General features: G+C 37.6%; 1 protein-coding gene across 1 annotated transcript in view; it reads right to left on the reverse strand.

The window, feature by feature from the left end:
* Positions 1 to 22,817, reverse strand: part of LOC150088471 (uncharacterized) — a 410,148-nt gene that overhangs the window by 108,375 nt on the left and 278,956 nt on the right. The window contains exon 8 of the mRNA XM_090369533.1: positions 8,680 to 8,797. Within this exon, the coding sequence (XP_090225659.1) occupies positions 8,680 to 8,797 (118 nt within the window). The remainder of the gene's footprint in view (positions 1 to 8,679; positions 8,798 to 22,817) is intronic.

A 22,817-nucleotide genomic window follows, 5' to 3' on the forward strand; every position in this document is an offset into this window, starting at 1 on the left:
ACACTACTACTACTACCCATTGCAGATATCTTTTCTGCTGAGTGGTAGAGTCTACTAGTATCGCGTTTACGTGACTTGATACAGGTATCGAGGCATGAGGGGAAGAAACTAAGCATTTCTAGACCCATGTTTATATGAACTTTTTTTTAATGTTTGGTTGATGGGACTACGCCCCTAGAATATTTGACACCAATTTAAATACACCCTGTATAAACAAACTATCTGGTTTTCTAATTTCTTTGTAGTTTATGTAGAATTCTCAATAGATATAAACGAATATTTTAAAGTTTCTTTTTCTTTGATATTTTTGTTTCGTTATATTCATTGTATTATTTAAATTATTTTATTAAAAAATAAAAAATATATTAAAAAAAATAAAGTTTGCAGAGGCATAGCAAGGGGGTTCCAGAGGAGAAACCCCCCCCCATGGGTGCCGAGCTTCAGTGGCCCAAACTGAAGCAATTATCTATCACAATCAGGCTTACCAGGAAGACATGCTGTTGACGACCCTAGCTATGCTACTGAAAGATTGACTACCTGCATATAATGGGGGAGTGCTTACAGCACTTTTGCCCCAGGTGTAGGATTGCCTAGTTCCGGCTCTGCGGATACAGCATGGGTTTGTTAAGGGGAAGTCTTCTCTGACCAGTTTGATTGGACACTGCAATGTGGTCACAAAGGAACTGGATGCAAAAAATAATTTTGAAATCATATACTTGGATTTCAGGAAAGTTTTTGATACTGTTGCACATGAAAGACTGCTGCACAAATTGGAGCAGTATGGAATTAAGGGCAAGTTCTGCTATGATAAAGGGATGGCTGAGTGGAAGGAGACAGAGTGGTAATCAATGGACGCTGCTCTTTGTGGATTAATGTTATTAATGGGGTCCCTCAGGGTTTGATGTTGGGCCCATTGTTGTTTTGTCTGTTTATCAACGATGCTGATGGAAGTATATCAAGCTTAATGTCCAAGTTTGCAGACAATATGAAGGTGAGCAGAGTCGTTAATGACAGTACACTACTGAAACAGGATCTAGAAAAGTTGGGCAGATGGGCTGAGAGGTGTCCTCTGAAATTTAACATTAACAAATGCAAAGTGCTGCATACAGGTAGCAGGAACCCTAGAATAACATACCAACTGTTAAGTACTACACTCAGGGTAGGGGAGAATGAAAAAGACCTGGTGGTATGCAGACAGGCTGCCAGAGCAGCTTGTGGGGTTTTGTAAAATTTTTTTTTTTGTTATTTATTTATTTTTTTTTTTTTTTAGAAATCGCAAAAATGATGGGCAAACACAAAAGTTGTGCTTTCAAATTAAACAAACTTGAAATTATTCAAAAGTTTGAAGACTGTGCATTTGTTAAATCTCTAAAGAACCATTATAATGTTGGTGACCAAACCATACGAGACACTGTAAAAAATAAAGGAAAGCATCGTATTGGACCCGTGAGTAGCATGCGTTAAGTTTTTTCATTTTTTTCCCCATGGTTAACTGAATCAGTGGATATGGGGGGGGGAACTGTATTATGATATACATACTATATTCAAAAAGTCTGCGGAATTGCACGCTAGTATTTAAATGGTTTGCACTATGGCCATAAGGTTTTGTGGGATACTGACATCGACTTTGGTGTGTATACATGCCAAATGGAAATTGGTTTGACCACTTCTCTCGTGTGCCATAGGGATTGTGGAACATCAGAGTTTGAACAGCTTGCTAACATCAAGTTCTTTAAACTTGGGAAAAGTGGTACAGAGACACTTCAACCATTAAAGGAAGTTAATGGAAATGCAGGTGTTTTACAAGTGTTTTTTTTAGTTGGTTTAAAAATGGACAAAAAATGTCATAAAAGTGAAGGGAAAGGAAACTCGTGCGAAATGATAGGCAAATGACTGTTTCTGAGATTGCTGATGAAGTGGGACTGTCTGTAGGCTCAGTACACACAATTCTGATGAAAGATTTGGGGATGCATTGCGTGTGTGTGTGTGCAAACTTTCTAAGAAACATGGTCACTGGGGATGAGAGCTGGTGGTTGCCTATGACTTGGAGACCAAGATGGAATCATCTGAATAGCACATAAAAATGTCCCCATAGCACAAGTCTCGTGCAACAAAATCCAACATCAGAGTCATGCTGATTATTATTATTATTATTTTTTTTAATGATGAGGGCATATGTTCCACAAATTTGTGACTAGTTAAGCATTACTGCTGCTTACTATATAGAGGTTTTGACATATTTGTCTGAGAATGTGAGGCAGCGATGATCTCAAAAATGGAAGAATGGCTAGATCCTGCACCGTGACAATGTGCCCAGTCACAGGGAAATGGCAGTTCAGCAGTTCCTGGTTGCAAGAAAAAAAAAAAAGTCACGCAACAGCTTCCCTACTTCTCCAACCTTGCTCTGTCAGACTTCTAGCTGTTCCGTAAATTGAAAATGGATTTCGGGGTCCCTGTTTTGCTACAGCGAATGACATCAAAGAAAATGCTGAAGTGCCCATACATGTGCTAAAAAAACACAATTTTAAAGAATTTTTCAAAGTTTGGGAAGACCAATGAAGTATGTGTGTGTGCACACACACACGCAGAAGGAAAGTACCCTGAAAGTGATTAGATTGTAAGTGCATGCGCGTGCACACACAAAAAATATTTTTTAATTTCTTGTCAAAACCTACTTCCTTCAGAATTTCAGTCAGCAGAAACCACAAGAACGCTGTAAAATGTAATAGAGGGGAAGGTTAAACTTTAGAACTGTACTCTTACTCATGGATCTTTGCAACAGCAAATGACAGCCAAATCTAGATCCGTCCACTGCTTCGTGCTGATTGGCTGCTAATCACCACAATTTTGTGTTAAAGTGAATGCCGTTTTGCAAGTGAGTAGAGTCAGCAGGAATACAATAGACAGGCCAGGAAATCTCACTTTCATTTATAGCAGGAGTTTTCTTAACAGACTTTCATTTCCACTAGTGGAAAAAGGACAGGTTAATTTATGCCACCAAATTTGGGATGGATTCAAGCAAAAAGTGGTATATACTAAACATTACAGACACTGTTTTTCACTAGAAAATGTTCTGAATTTGGTGCCGTAAACTAACCTGACCTTTTAAACTAGTCAAACATGGAAGTCTAGTAAATTCCTGCCAGCTCTACTTGCTTGCAGAACGGCATTTATCCTGAGTAAAATTGTGGCGATTGGCAGCCAATCAGCATGAAGCAGTAGATGAATCTAGATCTGTACATTACTTGCTGTTGCAAAGATTCATGGGTAAAAGTCTTCTTCTAAAGTTCAACCTTCCTCTTACATTTCACAGTGTTCTTGCAGTTTCCACTAACTGAAAGTTCAAATGAACTAATTTTTACTGAAAGGTACATGGTAAGAACTAGTATTAAAAATGTCAGTAAATACTAGGAGTTACAATTTGGATTCAGGTTTTTAACAGCAGGCACAGTAGTTTATCGTTCTTAGTAGTAAAAACTACTTTTCTTGAATGCTGTTAAGAGCTTCTAGATGCCAACCGGGCTAGCCAGGTGAGTAAAGTGCCTGCCTGGCAACCCAAAGGTTGCGAGTTCGAATCTCGCCTCGGGCTTGGATCAGAGTAGTGCAAAAACCTTGGGAGGGTGCATTATGGCCACAGAAGCCGATGCACCAACAACTAAAAAAAAAAAAAAAAAAACTTCTAGATTTTGCTACTAAGAATTGGTAGTAACAGATTTTAACTGTAACATATACATGTTATATATAAACATACACAGTGCTGCCACTTTATTAAGTACACCCCTGCTGTGCACACAAATGGTTTGTCCCAAACCTTTTCAAGTCACATGACCACAGAAAACCCACTACACTATCATTATGGGAGACTTCAATGCTAAGGTCAACAGCACAGAAAGGGGAACTATAGGAAATTTTGGAATTGGTGAAAGAAATGAAAGAGGTGAAAGACTTGTGGAATTTGCAGAATCTCAAGGACTGTCAGTAATGAACACTTTTTTCAAGAAAAGGGTGAACAGAAAGTGGACATGGAAGAGTCCAAATGGATTAACTACTAATGAAATCGACTTCATCCTCACTAATAGAAGATATATTGTGAATGATGTCACCGTCCTGAATAAGGTAAATGTTGGAAGTGATCACAGAATGGTAAGATGTACACTTGATATAGATGTAGGAAAGGAAAGGAAAAAACTGACTCGAGTAAATAATACAAAGGTCTTTGAGATAACAGAAGAGGAGAAAAAGCAGTATGTACTGGAACTTAAGAACAAGTTTGAGCTTCTGCAGACTGCTGAGGACCAAGATATCGACAAGGAATATTACAACTTTTTGAAAGTGATAAAGCCCAAGAAACCTATAGGGAAAAAGAAATCCAAAGAAGAAAAAATTAGTCAAGAAACACTTGTCATGATGAACCGAAGACGACAAATGAAAAGCAAGAAAAACACTGACAGGGAGAAAATTGAGTATACTGAGTTATGCAAAGCCATTAGAAAGAGACTCAGAGAGGACATAAGAAGATTTAACACAAGAAAAGTAGAACAAGCATTAAGGGAAAACAAAGGATTTAAATCAGCAGCCATGAGCAGTAATACAGAAAGACAAATGACACTGAAACTGAAGAATAGCGATGGTGTACTTATAAACAGCAGAGAAGGCATAATTCAAATAGCAGAAGACTACTATAGAGAATTATACAAGGAGCAGGGGAATGATGCCAGCAGTGGGGAAGATGGATTGCAAAGTAGCAACACATACGACATACCCAATATTCTTCCTGATGAGGTAGAACATGCATTGAAGAAAATGAAGAATCAGAAAGCCCCGGGGGAAGATGAAGTTACTGTAGAGTTGTTAAAATTGGGAGGAAGAGACATAACACAAAAACTGGCAAGGCTCTTCACAAAGTGCATTAGAAAAGGTGTGACGCCTAAGCAGTGGAATAATGCAATCATAGTTTTGCTGCATAAGAAAGGAGATAAATCAGAAATTGGAAATTATAGACCAATTAGCTTGTTATCCCACATCTACAAGTTGTTCACAAGGGTCATTACTAACAGATTAGAAAGAATACTGTATGAGAATCAAACGAAAGAGCAAGCTGGCTTTAGGACAGGATTCTCAACTATGGATCACCTTCATGTAATATCACAGCTAATGGAGAAAGCAAATGAATATAAAACACCATTATGCCTGGCATTTGTGAATTATGAAAAGGCATTTGACTCCATACAGCATACGGCAATGTTTCGGGCACTGGAAAGACAAGGCATTGATACCCCATATATTATGATTTTGAAGAAAATATACGAGAGTGCTACCTCCTTTATTAGACTAGACAAAGACAGTAGGAAATTTAAAATTGAGAAAGGAGTTCGACAAGGAGACACAATATCTCCGAAGCTGTTTACTGCTGCCCTTGAGGAAGCTTTCAGAAGATTAGACTGGTCGCAGAAAGGAGTCAATGTGAACGGAGAGTACCTAAACCATTTGCGATTTGCAGATGACATTGTGGTCATAAGCCATGATCCCAAAGAATTAGAGGAAAATCTTAATCAGTTATGCACAGCTAGTAAGGATTTTGGACTAAAGATGAATATGGCTAAAACAAAAGTAATGATGAACAAGTATGCCACAGAAAGGGAAATAATGATTGAAGGAGCAGTAATTGAAAAGGTGGAGTCATATACTTATCTGGGACAAGTTATTAGCTGTAATAATGATAAATGGCTGGAAGTCAAGAGAAGAATAAATTTTGGATGGATAGCATTCAGGAAATATAGTCACATACTGAAGAGCAATATCCCAGTTTGTCTGAAACGTAAAATAATGGACCAATGTATACTCCCCATCATGACTTATGGAAGTGAAACTTGGGCACTCACCAAAAGAATGGAAGAGAAGCTGAGAACCACACAGCGAAGAATGGAACGAATCATATTGGGAATAAGACTGTTAGATAAGAAGAGAAACACATGGATTAGGCAACAAACTCAAGTAAAGGACATTCTTATCAAAACTAAAGAACTAAAATGGTCTTGGGCAGGACACATAGCTCGAAGACATGATGACAGATGGACTAAGAAAATAACAGAATGGTATCCAAGAGGAGCTAGAAGAAAACCTGGAAGACAAAGGCGGAGATGGATAGATGAAATTCATGAGTTTGTGGGTAGTAAATGGATGTCCAGTGCTCAAAACAGAAGCAACTGGAAAGTTGCTGGAGAGGCCTTCATCCTGCAGTGGATTGAAAATGGCTGATGATGATGATGATGATGACCACAGTTGCGGATATAAATGCAGCAGAACAACCTTTCTAGTATCAGTTAAGAGTACAAACTGTAGCAAGAATGGGGAAAAAGAGTGATCTAACGGACTTTGAATGTGGCATGGTAGTAGGTACAAGACGTGCTGGACAAAGCATCTCTGAAATGGCAGTTCTCCTGAACTTTTCATGCACCACAGTTTCAAGGGTGTATCGAGAATGGTGCAACGAACAGAAAACATCCTCTCAACAGCACTCCTGTGGAAGAAAATTGATTGTTCATGAGAGAGGTCAGAGGAGGATGGCTAGAATTGTGCAAGCAAACAGACGGGCCACAATGTCGTACATCACGTCAGAATACAACCTTGGTGTGCAGAACAAAATATCGCAATGGACCACTAGTCGCACTTTGTCGTGAATGGGCTACAGCAGTCGATGGCCACATCACGTACCTTTGTTATCAATGAAGAACAAGAGAGCACGCCTCCTGTGGGCACAGCAACACCAGCCAAAGTTCCTGGTGTATCATGTTGATGGAAGACTCAGAATTTGGCAAAAACAACATGAATCCATAGACCCATCATGTCTGACGACTACTGTGCAAGGTGGTGGGGTCAATATTATGGTGTGCGGAATGTTTTCTTGGCACACGTTGAGTCCATTGATACCCATATATTCATGCCTGAATGCCACATCGTACCTAAACATCGTTGCTGACCAAGTGCATCCATTTGTGTTGACAGTTTATCCTCAGTCAGATGGTTACTTCTAGCAGGATAATGTGCCAGTGCACAAAGCCTGAATCACTATGGAAAGGTTCCATGACAATGATTTTTCTTTGCTACGGTGGCCCACTCAGTCTCTGGATCTCAATCCTATTGAACATCTTCGGGATGAGCTGGAAAGGGCTATTTGCTGCAGGGCTACACCTCCATCGAATCTCAAGGAACTGCATGACACACTCATGTCTGCATGGTACTCCATTCCTGCACAACATTTTCAGCATCTTGTTCAATCCATGCCTAGACGAATTCAGGCTGTTTTGAAGGCTAAAGGAGGATCAACACGCTACTAGGTAGGTGTACTTAATAAAGTGGCAGCACAGTGTATATATTCAATTGAATTGTTTAAGGTTTTAAATGGATGGGTTGAGTAAACTGAATGCTGATGGCATCCTTACTCTTTCTCTGAGGAAAATAAGAGTGACAAATTTAAATTGGAAAAAGATAACTGCAGGTCAGGATGTTCAGAAATTTACTTTAGCCAGAGTAATTGGAAAGACTAGATAAATTATTAGTAAGTGGGTAGGTTTTTTTTTTTTTTTTTTTTTTGTTGGTGCCATGTAAGGTTGCTGCTTTTCATCATTTTATCACTGCTAATATTATTTCTCCTATAAGGAATACATATCATTTTCATATTCTGCCTTGTATCAAACCCAATAAATGCTGAAACAGGCTTTTACCATGCTTGCATTTGTGCAGTTTTTCCTATCCATTATCACTAAACTTTTTCCAATCTATCTTTTTACCTTTAACAAAATTCTTTACCCCGATGCAAATATACTCTTACATTACAATTAACTTTTAATAACACAACATTTACATTGTGATAAACACCTTAAAATTCTGCTACAGTGAACAAATGAAAAAGTTGACATAAAAATGGTACTGAACTTTGACTTCATTATAGACAGTCATCATTACTAAATCATATTAATCCAGTAACCTAAATAAATACATATGGCATTTTTTAATAGTTCTATTTACAAATTACTAGCAAACAAGGCAATGAATTCTGATTAATTTCAAAACTGAGCAGTGTTACTTCCAACTTTTTAAAGTCAACTAAAAGTGTTTACTATTGATTTTTACTATTAAATTAAGCTGAGTGGAGTAAAATAACTATATGTGAAAACTTAATGACTTAATATAGATGCTTTGCACAAAAAAAAAAAAAAATCCCAATTAAGGATGCAAGTTTTGCTTAAAACCTTTAAGCAAATTAACTTTTAGTTGCAATAAATTTACTACAACTGCATTTTTAGGATTTTGTAAAGTATCAGCATGATTATATTTTTATTTAAATATAAAATTCCTATTAGTTTAATTTAAATCCAAATAATGATCTATCATATGATTATGTCCTTCAACATATGCCATATTTATTACCTAGGCATTAACACAGTGCTCAGCATATTAAAATTGATTTTAAACTGATTATACACTGTGTAATCAGTAACTTGCATAAGAGACATTTTAACTAGGTTTTGTTTTCAAAAGTTTAGAACTTTGAAAACAAAACTAGCAAGTAGCAAAATGCTTAATGAATTTTACTATCTACAGCTATAATTTTTCCCTATTACATACTTACAGGTACTCTAAGATAAACAATTATGTGATAAATATTGAAAACATTACCTATCAAAGTCTTTAAATCAGTTTCATAAAAGCCTTGCTTTCCTCGACCAAATCTCAGGTGTTCTCTTATTGCTTGAAGGCATCGGAGGTGGGTTTGGCATGTGGCTAATAGTTCTGCCTGTTAAAGGAAGAAAGCATCACCACCCATAAATAAAACAAAAATTGTGTAGGCAAGACAAGGCTAAAGACTACAACACATGAAGGACACATAACATGCATTTCAGAAAAATAGAAACCAGCAGAAAGCAGAGTTTCAATTCAGAAAATTAATGATCCTTAGGTTTACTGACATAATGAATTAGAATTCATAATCAATACAATCTAATATTACTGACTTGAAAGATAAGAAAGTAATATCAGTCTCAGTAGTGATCACTACAAAACTATTGACACTTGTCTCAGTAGTGATCACTACAAAACATAAAAATATGATCAGGAAATAAATAAAAATGTTGCTCCATCATAAAAAGAATAGAAAATTACTGCCATTAAAAATAATTGACTGTAGATTTACTGTTATTTAAATAGTGGTTCTAAAGAGAGGAATGAGGAAACAAATTTAACTTCGGTTCTTACTGTGGAATTTTCTTCAGTTTACTGTTGAATTAAGAATATATAATAATCAATTTTATATTTAAAAAGGTATATATGGTCATTTAGTCAAGTAATAACAATAAAACTGAATTTATCTGGAACTACCCTGTTCTCACTTGGCAAATAGATATAAACTGCTATTTCTAACTAATTCAGAATTTTATAATCATAATTGTAAAAATGAACATTCAACAGTCTTTCCCTTCACTAGCCATGCAAGATTAAGATTTCATCTCAGAGCTATACAAGTCATTCCAATACTTCTATTGCCAAGAGGTGATCTGATAATTCCATAAGCCAGGTGCTTTATTTTCTTTAAAATTCAGCAATTTCTCTTCCATATTCTTCTCAGTCAAACACTTAAAACTTAATCCTAGTTACATGGGATACTTCTGGTATCCCCATTCCCAAAAACTTTTTCGTGTAGGTGTATATTTATTCAGTTTTTCAGCCACAACCCTGCATTATGTGATTCATCTTTTTCTTTCTAGTAAACAAAGAAGTCTTTGCCACTTTTCATTCTGATCTCAGTCAAAGAGACTTCTCACAATCTACCATAGCATGCTTAATCCTCTTATTAACTTGATTGCAGACACTTGACTTAACATTACTTTACTGTTTTCATATTTCATCCTAAATCATTGAGTTCAGTAACTTCTCAGTACAGTAATTCCCTTTCTGAAATTAACTCTTTTCCCTCCCTGGACACTAAAATCTCATTTATTACAATCCACTTTAGGTCAGTATGGCCACCCACTGCTAACAGTTTCTGTACCATCATATTTGTGATAATGGAACAAGATCATTTGTGATGACCAGATCAAGTTGATTCAAAATCATTACTTGACAGGTAAAGCTAGTTTTGCCAGTCCACAATTTCCAATCAATGAAGTTCCCACAACAAGGCACCCAACCTAGCCCAATCACACTGCATACAGAGATAGTCCAAGACCCTTATCACACTCATCATTATTATATGCTCTGTCTCATACTGCAAAGATTGAACTCTTTCTATCCTGATAGGGTTCTTAATCAGGGCATGATCTCACCATATTCAGGCAGCTTTTGGTCAGAAGCATAACTCCTCCCCTCCCCTTCTCTCCCATACCTAGTGTACATTACAAAATGAAACTCATTATTCTGCCTTCATGTTCTTACATGAAGGCAGATTGATATGCTGAAGCTAAATGAAGCTGATGCACTTGTGAAGGTACCCTAAAAAAACCCTCAAGGACATGGAGTGCAGCAATTTTATATCCCCACATATTTCACACACTGATGTTTTTTTTTGATAACAATACAATAGTTTTATAATATTTTTACTGCTGTCCCAAAGGAAAAAAAATGATAAAAAATAAAATGGCATTATATTTTTTTCAAGGTCAGCTCTTTGGTATACACAGTTTATTGTACAACCAGAATTCCTGCAATATATCTCAAACAGCCAATACATCTTTTTAGACAAAACTAACCTCTAATTCTTCTTAGTTGAATATATTAAGATGAAGTGAAAGAAAGAAACTACAATTCAATTCCCCCTAACTGTGCACCTTTAAGCAAGGGACTGTCATTTCCTTGGAAGGGCAATTATTATTCATTAACACAAAGTTAGTTACAGTACAATCAGTCAGTGGCAGATTCAGGGTAGGGGCACATGCCCCACTGTCGTTTTTCAGAGAATATACACCAATCGTTTACATTACCTTTCGCTGCAAAAAAAAAAAAAATATTTTTTTTATTAACATAGGATTTTATCTATTTTTGCATTGTGGCTCAGCTATTTTCAACTGACTACAGTTGACAACACTTGCTGGTGTGATCACCATCCTAGTTCGAGGGGTCACGCAGTTTGGTCATATGTAGTGTTTATTTCAAAGTAATTCAGACTTTAGCTGTGTGCCTAAGTCTGCCAGTCACATTATGTTTAAGTATCATATTTGTTTTGTTCTGTGCATTACTTTGTACCTTGTTTGTGCACAATTAAGGCACAAAATGGTGTCCCTCCTGTCATTTTTTTCTGGATCCGCCACTGATCACAGTCATATTGCTGACTGTGTTAATGAGTAAAATGACCTTTTAAGGAAGTGACAGTCCCTGCATAAAGGTGTACCTTCAGAGGGAATCATGTTCCACTTAAAGAGTAGGTGCTATCACAAAATTCTCACTCCTGACTATTCAGCTATGTGAAGCCTACATTATTAATAAAGTTCCAAATCTTGAAGTATTTAGCCAAAAAATTCCATACATATAATTCCTGCAGTTTAATATACAAACACTGACAAGACAGGGCACATCACTTCAAGAAATTGCTGGTGCCTCAGTTACAGGCATTAGGTTTCATATAGTTTGGTTTTGCTATCTCATGCTGGCTAGCAGTGAGTATCCATGTCATGCAATGCATCTCCTTGGAGCTCTAGGTAACTGCATAGTTTGCCTTTATGGACAAGTAGCCCCCGCTTCAAACACTCCAGTCAGATTGATTTTTTTTTTGTAAAAAAATAAGGGTTAGTAATGTAGAAATCACATTTTAGATTAGGTTTATATAATACACCTGATCAACAAAAAGAAAAACATAATTCAACAAAGAACACACACTATAAGTGATTGAATAGAATCTGTGGCATACTGAAAGCAACCTTGTAGGTCTGCAAAACTATAAGTTATACTTTTCTGTATTATATATAAAATGCAGAATTCTTGGTAGTTTTCAATTTAACCACCATAATTATTTTAAATACTGCTTTTAAAAAGGTGATTGATATGCAAAATTTGTTTGAGGTTGGTTAGGTGTACCTTGATAGTCATTAGTACTATAGTAGAGAGGACTTCTATAGGCAGGTCGAGGTCATTCCCTAGCTATTCTGTGGCTTATTCATGCTTTAATTTTGCTCCTTCTCATTAACAAATCCTTGGTCTAAGAAATGCACTGTATACATAATTGCATTTATGGGCATTTCGAGTACCATGAATTATGCGGGTGAAAGGAGGCACCTCCGTAGCCAGGTGGGAAGGAGCAGCAGTGCGTAGCACACGCTTCTTGATTAGACCGGGGTTCGGGCCCGTCACCACCAAATACGGAGGATGCGGAAAGGTCAGGGAATAACCACCGCATATCCCGGAGCAATATGGCCTTAGTTGCTAATGCTCCTAAAAAAAAAAAAAATCAAATCAAGCGGGTGAAAGGTAAACAGAATGAGAGAAAAGAGAGTAGCTCATGAATGGCCTTCAGCTGTCTATACAATCTCTCCACTATGGTTCATATGTAATCTCTTTTATCATTTATTGTTTGTACAAGGTTGGCACGTACACCGTTGAGGCTACAAAATCTGGAATAATTTACAAGCATGGAGGCTCTTTTCATTTCCTTTTTGTCTTCCTTACAAAATACAGTTTTTTTTAATGAAAACCCCAAACACGAGTGGTATTAGAACCTATAGTACTTGGTACCATGCTTGGGTTAGAGGTTGAGATGAGAGAAGATATTTGTTGACATTAGACTAATTTCTGTAGACTGTAATTTTCAGGAAAGACATATGAAGGAAGGTAGTTCCAGAAAATGGCAGTTGAATGAATAAACGAAGAAGATGTAAAGTTGGTTCTGTGAATTTGAAGTTGGACAGTAAATGGATGTTGGCTAATGGGCACGTGTTCAGACTGTTTTGAAAGAGAGAGCGGTAATTATAGAAGTCAATTCGGAAGAACAGTGCCCATGGAAGTATCTGTAGAAAAAGCATACAGCAGAAACAGTACATCTATGAGACAGCGAGTAGAGAGACTCTGTTAGAGGTGAGTCATTAATTAACCTAACTGCCCTCTTCTGAATGAAATTTAGAAGCCTAAGAGAGGTTTTGGGGGCACCGACCCAGATGTGGGAACAACATTCCATGGTAGTGTGGATTTGCGATTTGTACAGCTGTTTGGAAGAAAAGTAATGCCAAGAGCGAAATTGGAAAACCATGTTTTTTAGATGCAGAGGAAGCAATATTTGTAATCTGCTTATGCCAAGAGAGATTAGAAGCCAGGGTAATTCCCAAAAGAGATATCAACTTGCCTAGAAATAGGAGTGTCACCAAAGATAAGCACAGGAGCAGAAGAATCCTTTTTGTGAGATATAAGACAGGACTGAGTTTTAGAAGGGTTGAAATCAACTAAGTTGTCTTTGCCCCATTGGAAAATTACCTGGAGATCGGCATTTAAGGAATTGGTAGTGAATATTCGAGAAGTTGAAGCTGATTGAGCAGGGTAAGGTTTCTCAAAATGGAATGCAATGTGCTATCATCGGCAAAACTATGGATAGGATTTCCAGTTAATGGAAGAAGGTCATTAATATACAAAAGGAAAAGAGTGGGGGGATAGAACTGAACCTTGGGGGACACCAGCATTAGTGGGGAAGTTAGAAGACAGAGAGCCATCTACCATTACTCTCAGTGAGCAATCGGAGAGAAAACTAGATAACCAATTACAAAAAACAGTTGGCAAACCATAAGATAGAAGCTTGTTTATAAAACTTTTATGCAAAAAACACGATCGAAAGCCTTTCAGATGTCAAGAGCAACTGCTTTTGTTTCAACAAACTTTTCCACTGAATTTGTCCATAAATGGGTAACATAAGCCAGAATATCACTAGTGGATCAACACTGACAGAATCGATACTGGCGATCGTTGATCAGACGGACGGTTTCTAGGTAGTTTAAGAGTTGGCAGTTAGTTGATTTCTCCATTACTTTAGAAAGAGTAGAAGTAATTGCAATGGGATGATAACTGGATGGGAGGGATTTGTCCCCCTTTTTAGGAACTGGCTGGATATTGGCAAATTTCCAAGCAGAAAGAAAAACACCTTTGGAATAAGAAAGTGAAAAAAGGCGGCAAAGAATAGGAGTAAGTTCAGGAGCACAGGTTTTGAGAACAAGTGGAGAAATACCATCAGGACCTGGAGCTTTCTTAGCATCAAGATTCGTCAAAATCCTTCTGACGGAAGATTACATAAGGCATTGAATGGAGCATGTTGGGAATGGTGGGAGGTGTTTTACCAAGATCATTATTACATGAGTTGGAAGAAAAATGGGATGCTAGCAGGTCAGCTGTATCCCTGGCAGAAGTGACAACAAAGCCATTTGGTTTTGACAGAGGTGGGAGCAGATATGGGCAAAATTTGCGACCAATAGCTTTAGCAAGAGACCAGAATGCTTGGCTACCATTAGGGCAAGAAGCAAGTTTTCTACTCTTAGCCTGTTCAAAATCTAGTTTGGACTGATTAATAACTGCTTTACAATTGTTGCGGGCAGAAAATGAATAATTGGAAACAAACCAATTACGATATGCAACGTTCTTCTCCTGAACAGTCTTAGTGCATTTATTGGAAAACCAAGGTTTAGATAAAGGATGAGATTTTAACATTGAGTTTGGGATAAAGGATTCCATTCCTACAAGAATAATTTCACTGAAACGATTTGAGCAAATGTTGACATCAGAAGTTTTGAAACAGTAATCCAACCAAGGAAAAAAAATCCCGCAGGTCATTCCATTTTGCACTCTTGTAATGCCAAACAATATGCCTCAGCAAGCATTTAGAAGCTGTGAAGTTCAAAGTAGCAATTATGTTTTATGCTTTATTTTAGTAAGCATTTATCCTTATGATTCACGTAACAACCTAATCTAGTTTAAAACACTAGGTTCTTCCTTCACAACTGCTTTGCCTTTCAGGGGAATGAAGAGACAGAATAGGCAAGTCAGATGGCTTGGGCATATATATATGTGTGTGTAGGGAGGGGACTGATCTTGAAAGCCTTTATTTGAGAGGAATGGGGCAGAAAAGACAAATCTGATGAGGCTTTTTGCCCTGTGGTGTTAACTTTATTTCTTCACTGTTATGTCCATTTTCCCTTTATATTAAATAAACGCATAACCTCCACCAGTATATGTTTAGGTAGATTTCATAATTTCCTTTTTCTAAATTTATTATTGTAGTTTATGATAACATTTACAAATGGCACTTCTGTGCAGTTTCCCACTTCTGAAATTCCTTCTAGTCATCCTTCATTATTTCAGCAAATATGCTCAAGCAGATTGCAATTTTTATCTCTTCAAATTTATCACTGCTGTTTATGAACTCTGAGCTGGTAAATAGAAACAGACTGTTTTGAGTTTTTTTACACTTGCAGTATTTCTTAAGATTTGGCAACTTCCCTCTACCCATATTCCTTTCTTTATGTCAGTGGCAACCATATCTTATATCTAAAAAACCTGTTATGTCTGCTCCATTATCTAATGGAATTTCAGATGGAGAGCCTAAAATGCAATCCATGTTGTGAATTTAACTGTCTTTCACCAAGTAGCCAAAACCAGGGGCTCACATCTTGTGAGTATAGGCTTGGCACACCCAGGGTCCTGAGCTGAATATCATCATTCTTCTCTTTTTTTTTGGTGATTCCCTCCTACTTCTCTCTCTCAGGTACTTTTGGCTGGTGCAGCATAAGCACCAGGCTTCCTTGCACCATATGGCTGCTAATAATAATAATAATAATAATTGCATGTTAGCATGTGAAACCTGTATAAGAAAAGGTCTAATACGAAAAACGAAAGTGGAATTTATAACAAACAAATTTTTTAAAAATTGTCATCTTTGTTTCTACTACCAGAAAGAAACTTATACGATATGAAAAATACAATTCTTTTAATAATTTTCACCCACTGTACAAAATAGCCATTTAATCTTTACAAGCAGTTAATCTGAGTAACATAACTATGATTGAACTAATCGGAACAAATCCATGAGAAATTATTATTTAATATTAAATTCTGCACAAAAAGCTTCAACATCAACATTCGGTTAACAATTTATTAAAATCAAACTATTTAGAAAGCATACCAGTAACGATGCCTTTCAACCTTGTCCACATTGCTAGTTATAATCCATTTTCACTCTATCGAATATTTTATTTGAATAAAACCCATTTTAATTAAACCACATCTATATTTACAAACTTCTCCTTACATGCATTATTCGAATTTTAAAATCGCTTTCTAACAGAAGAACTGAGGAGCTCATAAGAAAGACGTAAACACCCATTTTTTGGCGACAAAACAAGTTTGCTAAAACCCACTTTGCTGTACTGCTTTGACTTCAACCCGAGCGGATCTTGCAGCCGGATTTCGCAATCGTTCATGACACCCACGAAAATCGTGACATTACATACAATAAATTAAGAAGCAGCCAACAAAAATAAACCCCAACAAAAAAAGCCTAATGGTAGCCAAACAGCATAAAAAGTTTTTATTTCTTGGGGATAAATGGTGAACCTCGAATGTTATTTTATACAATACTCCATGAAACTATATTTATTTTATTTTTTTAAGTGATTCCAGCGCAACTCTTTCAGCTGTGAGAGTTGTACCGAATACCAAACGTTCTGACGTTATCAATGAGGCCAACTTCAAAGCTGTTTCTAAGCAGTGGCGAATAACTAAAATAAACTGGCTCATGCATCAAATAAATATGTTGAAAACGCCTCCAGCTGTGACCTCCTTCAATGCTCAGCGTCACTACACATGACAATACTCCATATGCAACTCTTGCGGCATTTTTAATTCTTCTTATAGAGGGCAGCACATGCTCACTCCGCTACACGCAGCAGGTTATTTTTCATTTGCGTGGAAATTTGCAGTGATTGTATGGTGGTTTCTTTTTTTTTTTTTTCGCTTTTGCATTTGCATTTAATATTTTTTTTATTACTAGCGTATTAAAATAATTCTGAAGTATTACTACATCTAGTATTCTGATAAACATAATGTTAAAACTATGCAGTACTTAATAATTTAAGAAATCCTGAAATGCATATGAACTGATTGCTAAATACGACTGCGAATTTAAATACCAGCTTTCTATGTATATAAAGTGCTTAGCATCATATAAAGTGCTAAGGCTTAGCGCCTTAGTCTAAATACCAGCTTTCATATCGAAATCACCCCACAGAACTCAAAATAAATTTGCAAGTACAAGTCTGTAAAATGAAAGATGTGAACCACTTACCAATAAAAGTTAAGAATCCAATTAACCACTAGCCAGCAACTCGTTTCGAGAACTAACAGGTGAGGTTGCAAGCTAGTGCCTAGTAAAAGCGGCTGTGCACTCTAGTATATCAAGGTCACTTTTTGTCGACATTTTCGAATTACGTAATAAGTACGTTGCGCTTTAAAATAACACGACTTTCACCTACTCTAAATTTTGGCGTTTCTTTCTCTTCAGGCAGTTGTAATCGCAGTAATTCTGTACATTTCGGGTAGAATTTGATTCGGAAGAGATGGTGATAAATATATTGAAAAAAATTATGCAAAAGAGGTAAATCAGTACGTCATCAAAATTCACACATCACAAAGTTTCCCTAACAATTTCCGGTGCTTTCTCAAACTGTATAAAAATTATTTTATTTATTTATTATTATTTTTTTCAAATTATGGAAAGTTATCTTTCTCAGTGTAGCATAAAATAAAAATGAGAAGTAAAAATAGTCGTAATAACAGAAATTTATTTATAGGTAATAGTTATAACTTGGAACAGTAATTGGTCCCTTGTGTAAATTACTTTGTAAATCAAAGATTCCCAGACAGATTTGAAACTCCCTTGGGGTCCCAATAAGAATGGAACCCCAGTGGAGTTTCATTTGGTCAACTCAGTAGCACATACAGTTCTGAAAAAACAGACAGATTGTGCATATTGGGGGTTTTAATTTAGCACATTAATAGTAAAAAACACAAATTACACTGACAGATCTGAGGTGCATTAGATACATAATCATGAGAAACTTTCTCAAAACATCAACACTTGTAACTCTGCTAAAGCTTGGTCAGCCACAGTTCTGTCTAAACTGTTAATATCTTTTTAATTTGTATAGCATCATCTACACAAGCAAATCTGTTATTCATTTAAAAATCTGACACGCTGCCAGGCCAGCTGTTTTTGAAGCTTATTCATTTTTCATTGGCCAGTAGATGAACTCTGTTAGCAAGCAAAAGCTGAACTGAGTGAATAATGTAATTTGTCTAAGTAAACGGCCAAGCAGTGTACGGATGAAAACTTCCATTTCAACATAACCATTATACACTGTGCTGCCACTTTATTAAGTACACCCATGCTGTGTGCCACCTCCGTAGCCAGGTGGGAAGGAGCAGCAGTGTGTAGCACACACTTCTTGATTAGACCGGGGTTCGAGCCTGTCACCACCAAATACGGAGGATGCGGAAAGGTCATTCAGCGAATGACCACCGCATATCCCGGAGCAATATGGCCTTAGTTGCTAATGCTCCTAAAAACCAAATAACAAACAAACAAACCATGCTGTGCACACAAATGGTTTGTCTCACAACGTTGCAAGTCGCATGACAACAGTTGTGGATATAAATGCAGCAGAACAACCTTTCTAGTAAGCATACAAACCGTAGCAAGAATGGGGAAAAGGAGTGATCTAATGGACTTCGAATGTGGCATGGTAGTAGGTGCAAAACGTACTGGACAAAGCATCTCTGAAACAGCAGTTCTCCTGAACTTTTCACGCACCACAGTTTCAAGGATGTATCAAGAATGGTGCAACGAACAGAAAAAATCCTCTCAACGGCACTCCTGTGGAAGAAAATCGCTTGTTGATCAGAGAGGTCAGAGGAGGATGGCTAGAATTGTGCAAGCAAACAGACAGGCCACAATGTCGCACATCACGTCAGAATACAACCTTGGTGCACAGAACAAAATATTGCAATGGACCACTAGTTGCACTTTGTCGCGAATGGGCTACAACAGCCGATGGCCACGTCTGAATGCCACATCGTACCTTTGTTATCAATGAAGAACAAGAGAGCACGCCTACTTTGGGCACAGCAACACCAGCACTGGACTATCAAGGATTGGAAGACAGTTGCTTGGTCTGACGATTCGATGTTCCTGGTGCATCATGTTGATGGAAGGCTCAGAATTTGGCGAAAACATCATGAATCCATGGACCCGTCATGTCTGATGGCTACTGTGCAAGGTGGTGGGGGCAGTGTTATGGTGTGGAGAATGTTTTCTTGGCACACGTTGGGTCCACTGTTACCCATAGATTCACGTCTAAATGCCACATTATACCTAAACATCGTTGCTGACCAAGTGCATCTGTTCATGTTGACAGTTTATCCTCCGTCAGATGGTTACTTCCAGCAGGATAATGCACCGATGCAAAAAGCCCGAATCACTATGGAATGATTCCAGGAACACAACAGTGATTTTTTCTTTGCTGCAGTGGGCCACTCAGTCCACGGATCTCAATCCTATTGAACATCTTTGGGATGAGCTGGAAAGGGCTGTTCGCTGCAGGCCTACAACCTCTGTCGAATCTCAAGGAACTACGTGATGCATTCATGTCTGAATGGTACTCCATTCCTGCCCAACGTTTTCAGCATTTTGAAAAAGTTGTGCAGGAATGGTAAAACACCTCCCACCATTCCCAACATGCTCTATTCAATGCCTCCTGTGGTCTTCCATCAAAAGGATGTCAGAAGGATTTTGACGAATTCAGGCTGTTTTGAAGGCTAAAGGAGGCTCAACACGCTACTAGGTAGATGTACCTAATAAAGTGGCAGGACAATGTATGTGTGTTTCGCTTAGAAATGAGCTGTACTAATTCTATACAATATAATGATAGAGGAATCAAGGAATTACTATTAACACAGAAAAATATAGCCAGTTTGAGGCAGAAACTTGCTAGATTTTGATACATGATCATGGAGAATTTCTTGGTGTCAATCTTTTGAAGAAGCAAAGAGGTCCCTGTGCTCATGTAGCCAACATAGCAATGTGCCTCAAATCTGTCATATTTTGTTTTCAGCATTAATAGCACCCCCTGCAGTCCTGTATTATTATATTGCTAATGAATGGTCAGTGTCCATTCACATTTTGTTCAGAGTGAACTCTAAAGTAGTTAGAATGGCACTGATTTAATTGTATCTCATATTGTGAATATCTTCACAATGAGTTATCATTAGTGGAGGCATGGGATGCAAGAAAGCAAGCTTACACAGCATCAGGCAAAAAAAAAAAAAAAAAAAAAAAACCTTTCCCATTTCACCCATCCATTCACTCCAAATGTTCGTCTAGTTCTGCCTTGAATTTATTTAAGCTGTCCACTTCTACAACAACAACAGATGGAAGTTCCAGCAATCAACCACCTTCTGGCTAAAGGCATATTTGCACACATCTATTCTACAACTGTCTTTCCTCAATTTGAATTTATGTCCCCTCATGTGATTAATCTGGGCAAGAGGAAGAATTCCATCAGCACTGAGCTTGCTCAAACCATTCAAGCCCTTATACACCTCAATCAGATCACCTTGCATGTGTGTAGGCGCCTCCGTAGCCAGGTGGGAAGGAGCAGCAGTGCGTAGCACACGCTTCTTGATTAGACCGGGGTTCGAGCCCGTCACCACCAAATATGGAGAATGCGGAAAGGTCATGGAATGACCACCGTATATCCCGGAGCAATATGGCCTTAGTTGCTAATGCTCCTAAAAACCAAATAACAAATAACCTTGCATGTGCCTAGTCTCCAGACCTTAAGCCTTTCTTCATATGAGCAACCCTTTGTTCCATGCACTAATCTTGTTGCACTTCTCTGTACTCTTTCTTGTATATCATTGACAAGACACCATGAGCTACTCTTGTAGACTGCACTGCCCAGAAAACTTCATATCTGACTGCACAATTACCCCCAGGTCCTTTTTATTCTCTACCACCCTGAGTGTAGTACCACACAGTTGATACATTATTCTGGGGTTATTGCTACCCATATGCAGTACTTTACATTTCTCAATGTTGAACTTCAGTTGCCACCTGTCAGCCTCTCTGCTCAACTTTCTAGATCCTGTTGCAGTAGCATACTATTATTAGTGTCATTAACAACCCTGCCAACCTTAGTATCGTCTGCAAACTTAGACATTAAGATTGATATACCTTCATCAATATCATTGATAAATATACAAAACAACAATGGGCTCAACACCAAACCCTGGAGGACACACTAATAACATTACTCCATGAAGAGCAGTGTCCATTGATTACCACTCTCTGTCCTCTCCCACTCAACCATACCTTTAGCCATAGCAGCAATTTGTCCTTAATGCCATGCTGCTCCAATTTGTACAGTATTCTTCCATGTGCAACAGTATCAAAAGCTCTCCTAAGATCGAAGTATATGATAACAAAATTATTTTTTGCATCCAGTTCCTTTGTGACCACATCATAGTATCCAATCAAATTAGTCAGACAACACTTACACTTAACAAACCCATGTTCTGTGTCTGAACTATAACTGAAGTCTTGTCTAGATGATCCTGCAGTGCTTCTTTAACCATTGCCTCCATTAATTTCTCTGGAACAAAAGTTAAACTAACAGTTCTGTAATTACTTGTGTCATCCTTTGACCCTCCTTGGTGAATTGGGGTCACATTTGAACATCTCCAGTCCATGGGTACCTTCCCTGAATCCAAGGAAGCTCTCATAATTATGGCTAAGGGTTTGCTTACTTCCTTTGTTTCCTCCTTTAATATAACTGGATAGATCTCCTCCACCCCAGGTGCTTGTGTTTATCTTCAACAATTTCTGCTTCATTTTGCTCTCAGTTATTATGAAATCATTTAGCTCACTACCAGAGTTTAATACACCTCTGGTATACCCCTCTCTGAATAACTCCTCATGTAAATGTAGATGCAAAATACTCATTCAGTTTGTTAGCTACCTGAGCAGACCATCAACAGTTGAACCATCGATATCAAGTGGACCAATCTGATTTATCCCCTTCCTTCTAGAGTTTACATAAGTAAAGAACTTTTTGCATCCTTTGCAAAATACTTGCCTTTGTCTGCCCAACCTCCTTTGTGACTTGATTACAGACCAACTTATATCTACCATAGACTTCTGTGTTACTTGAAAATTTATATGTATCCCATGCATTTTTATTCTCTGCCACATGTCTCATTAGTTCATCTGACATCCATTTAGGCCTAAACCTTGAACAATCTCTCTTAGTTAGTATAAAAAGCCTAGTAGCTTCCAAGATTAATTCTTTGAATGCTTTCCATTTAGAATTTACTGTTGTAACGTCATCAGTTGGTCCCACTGTATAGTATTTAAAAACTGTCTCAGACCACCATAGTAACCTTTACGAAAGCAAAAACCCTTCCCTTTACCTTTGATGGTAGTTACCTCTTTGAGTAAATCCCACATCAGCACACTGTGATCAGTGCCACCTAGTGGTTCCTTTATCTGCAGATTCTTAATGCATGATGAATCACTACTGATAATCAGATCAAGGGTATTACTCCCTCTGGTTGGCTCCCGCATATGCTGCTGTAGAAAACAATCATCCAATAAATTCACAAAAGCCTTGCTAGTGTGCAGATGACCAACCAACAAATTCCAGTCAATATCTGAGAAATTAAAATCCCTCATTATGAGACATTCTGATTTACTGGCCACTATTTCTCTGTACATTTGTTCATTATACTCATCAGAGTCATTAGGC

The sequence above is a fragment of the Mastigoproctus giganteus genome, chromosome 3 (genome assembly GCF_048544385.1).
Source record: "Mastigoproctus giganteus isolate SK-2022 chromosome 3, ASM4854438v1, whole genome shotgun sequence".
NCBI classification, from domain to species: domain Eukaryota; kingdom Metazoa; phylum Arthropoda; class Arachnida; order Uropygi; family Thelyphonidae; genus Mastigoproctus; species Mastigoproctus giganteus.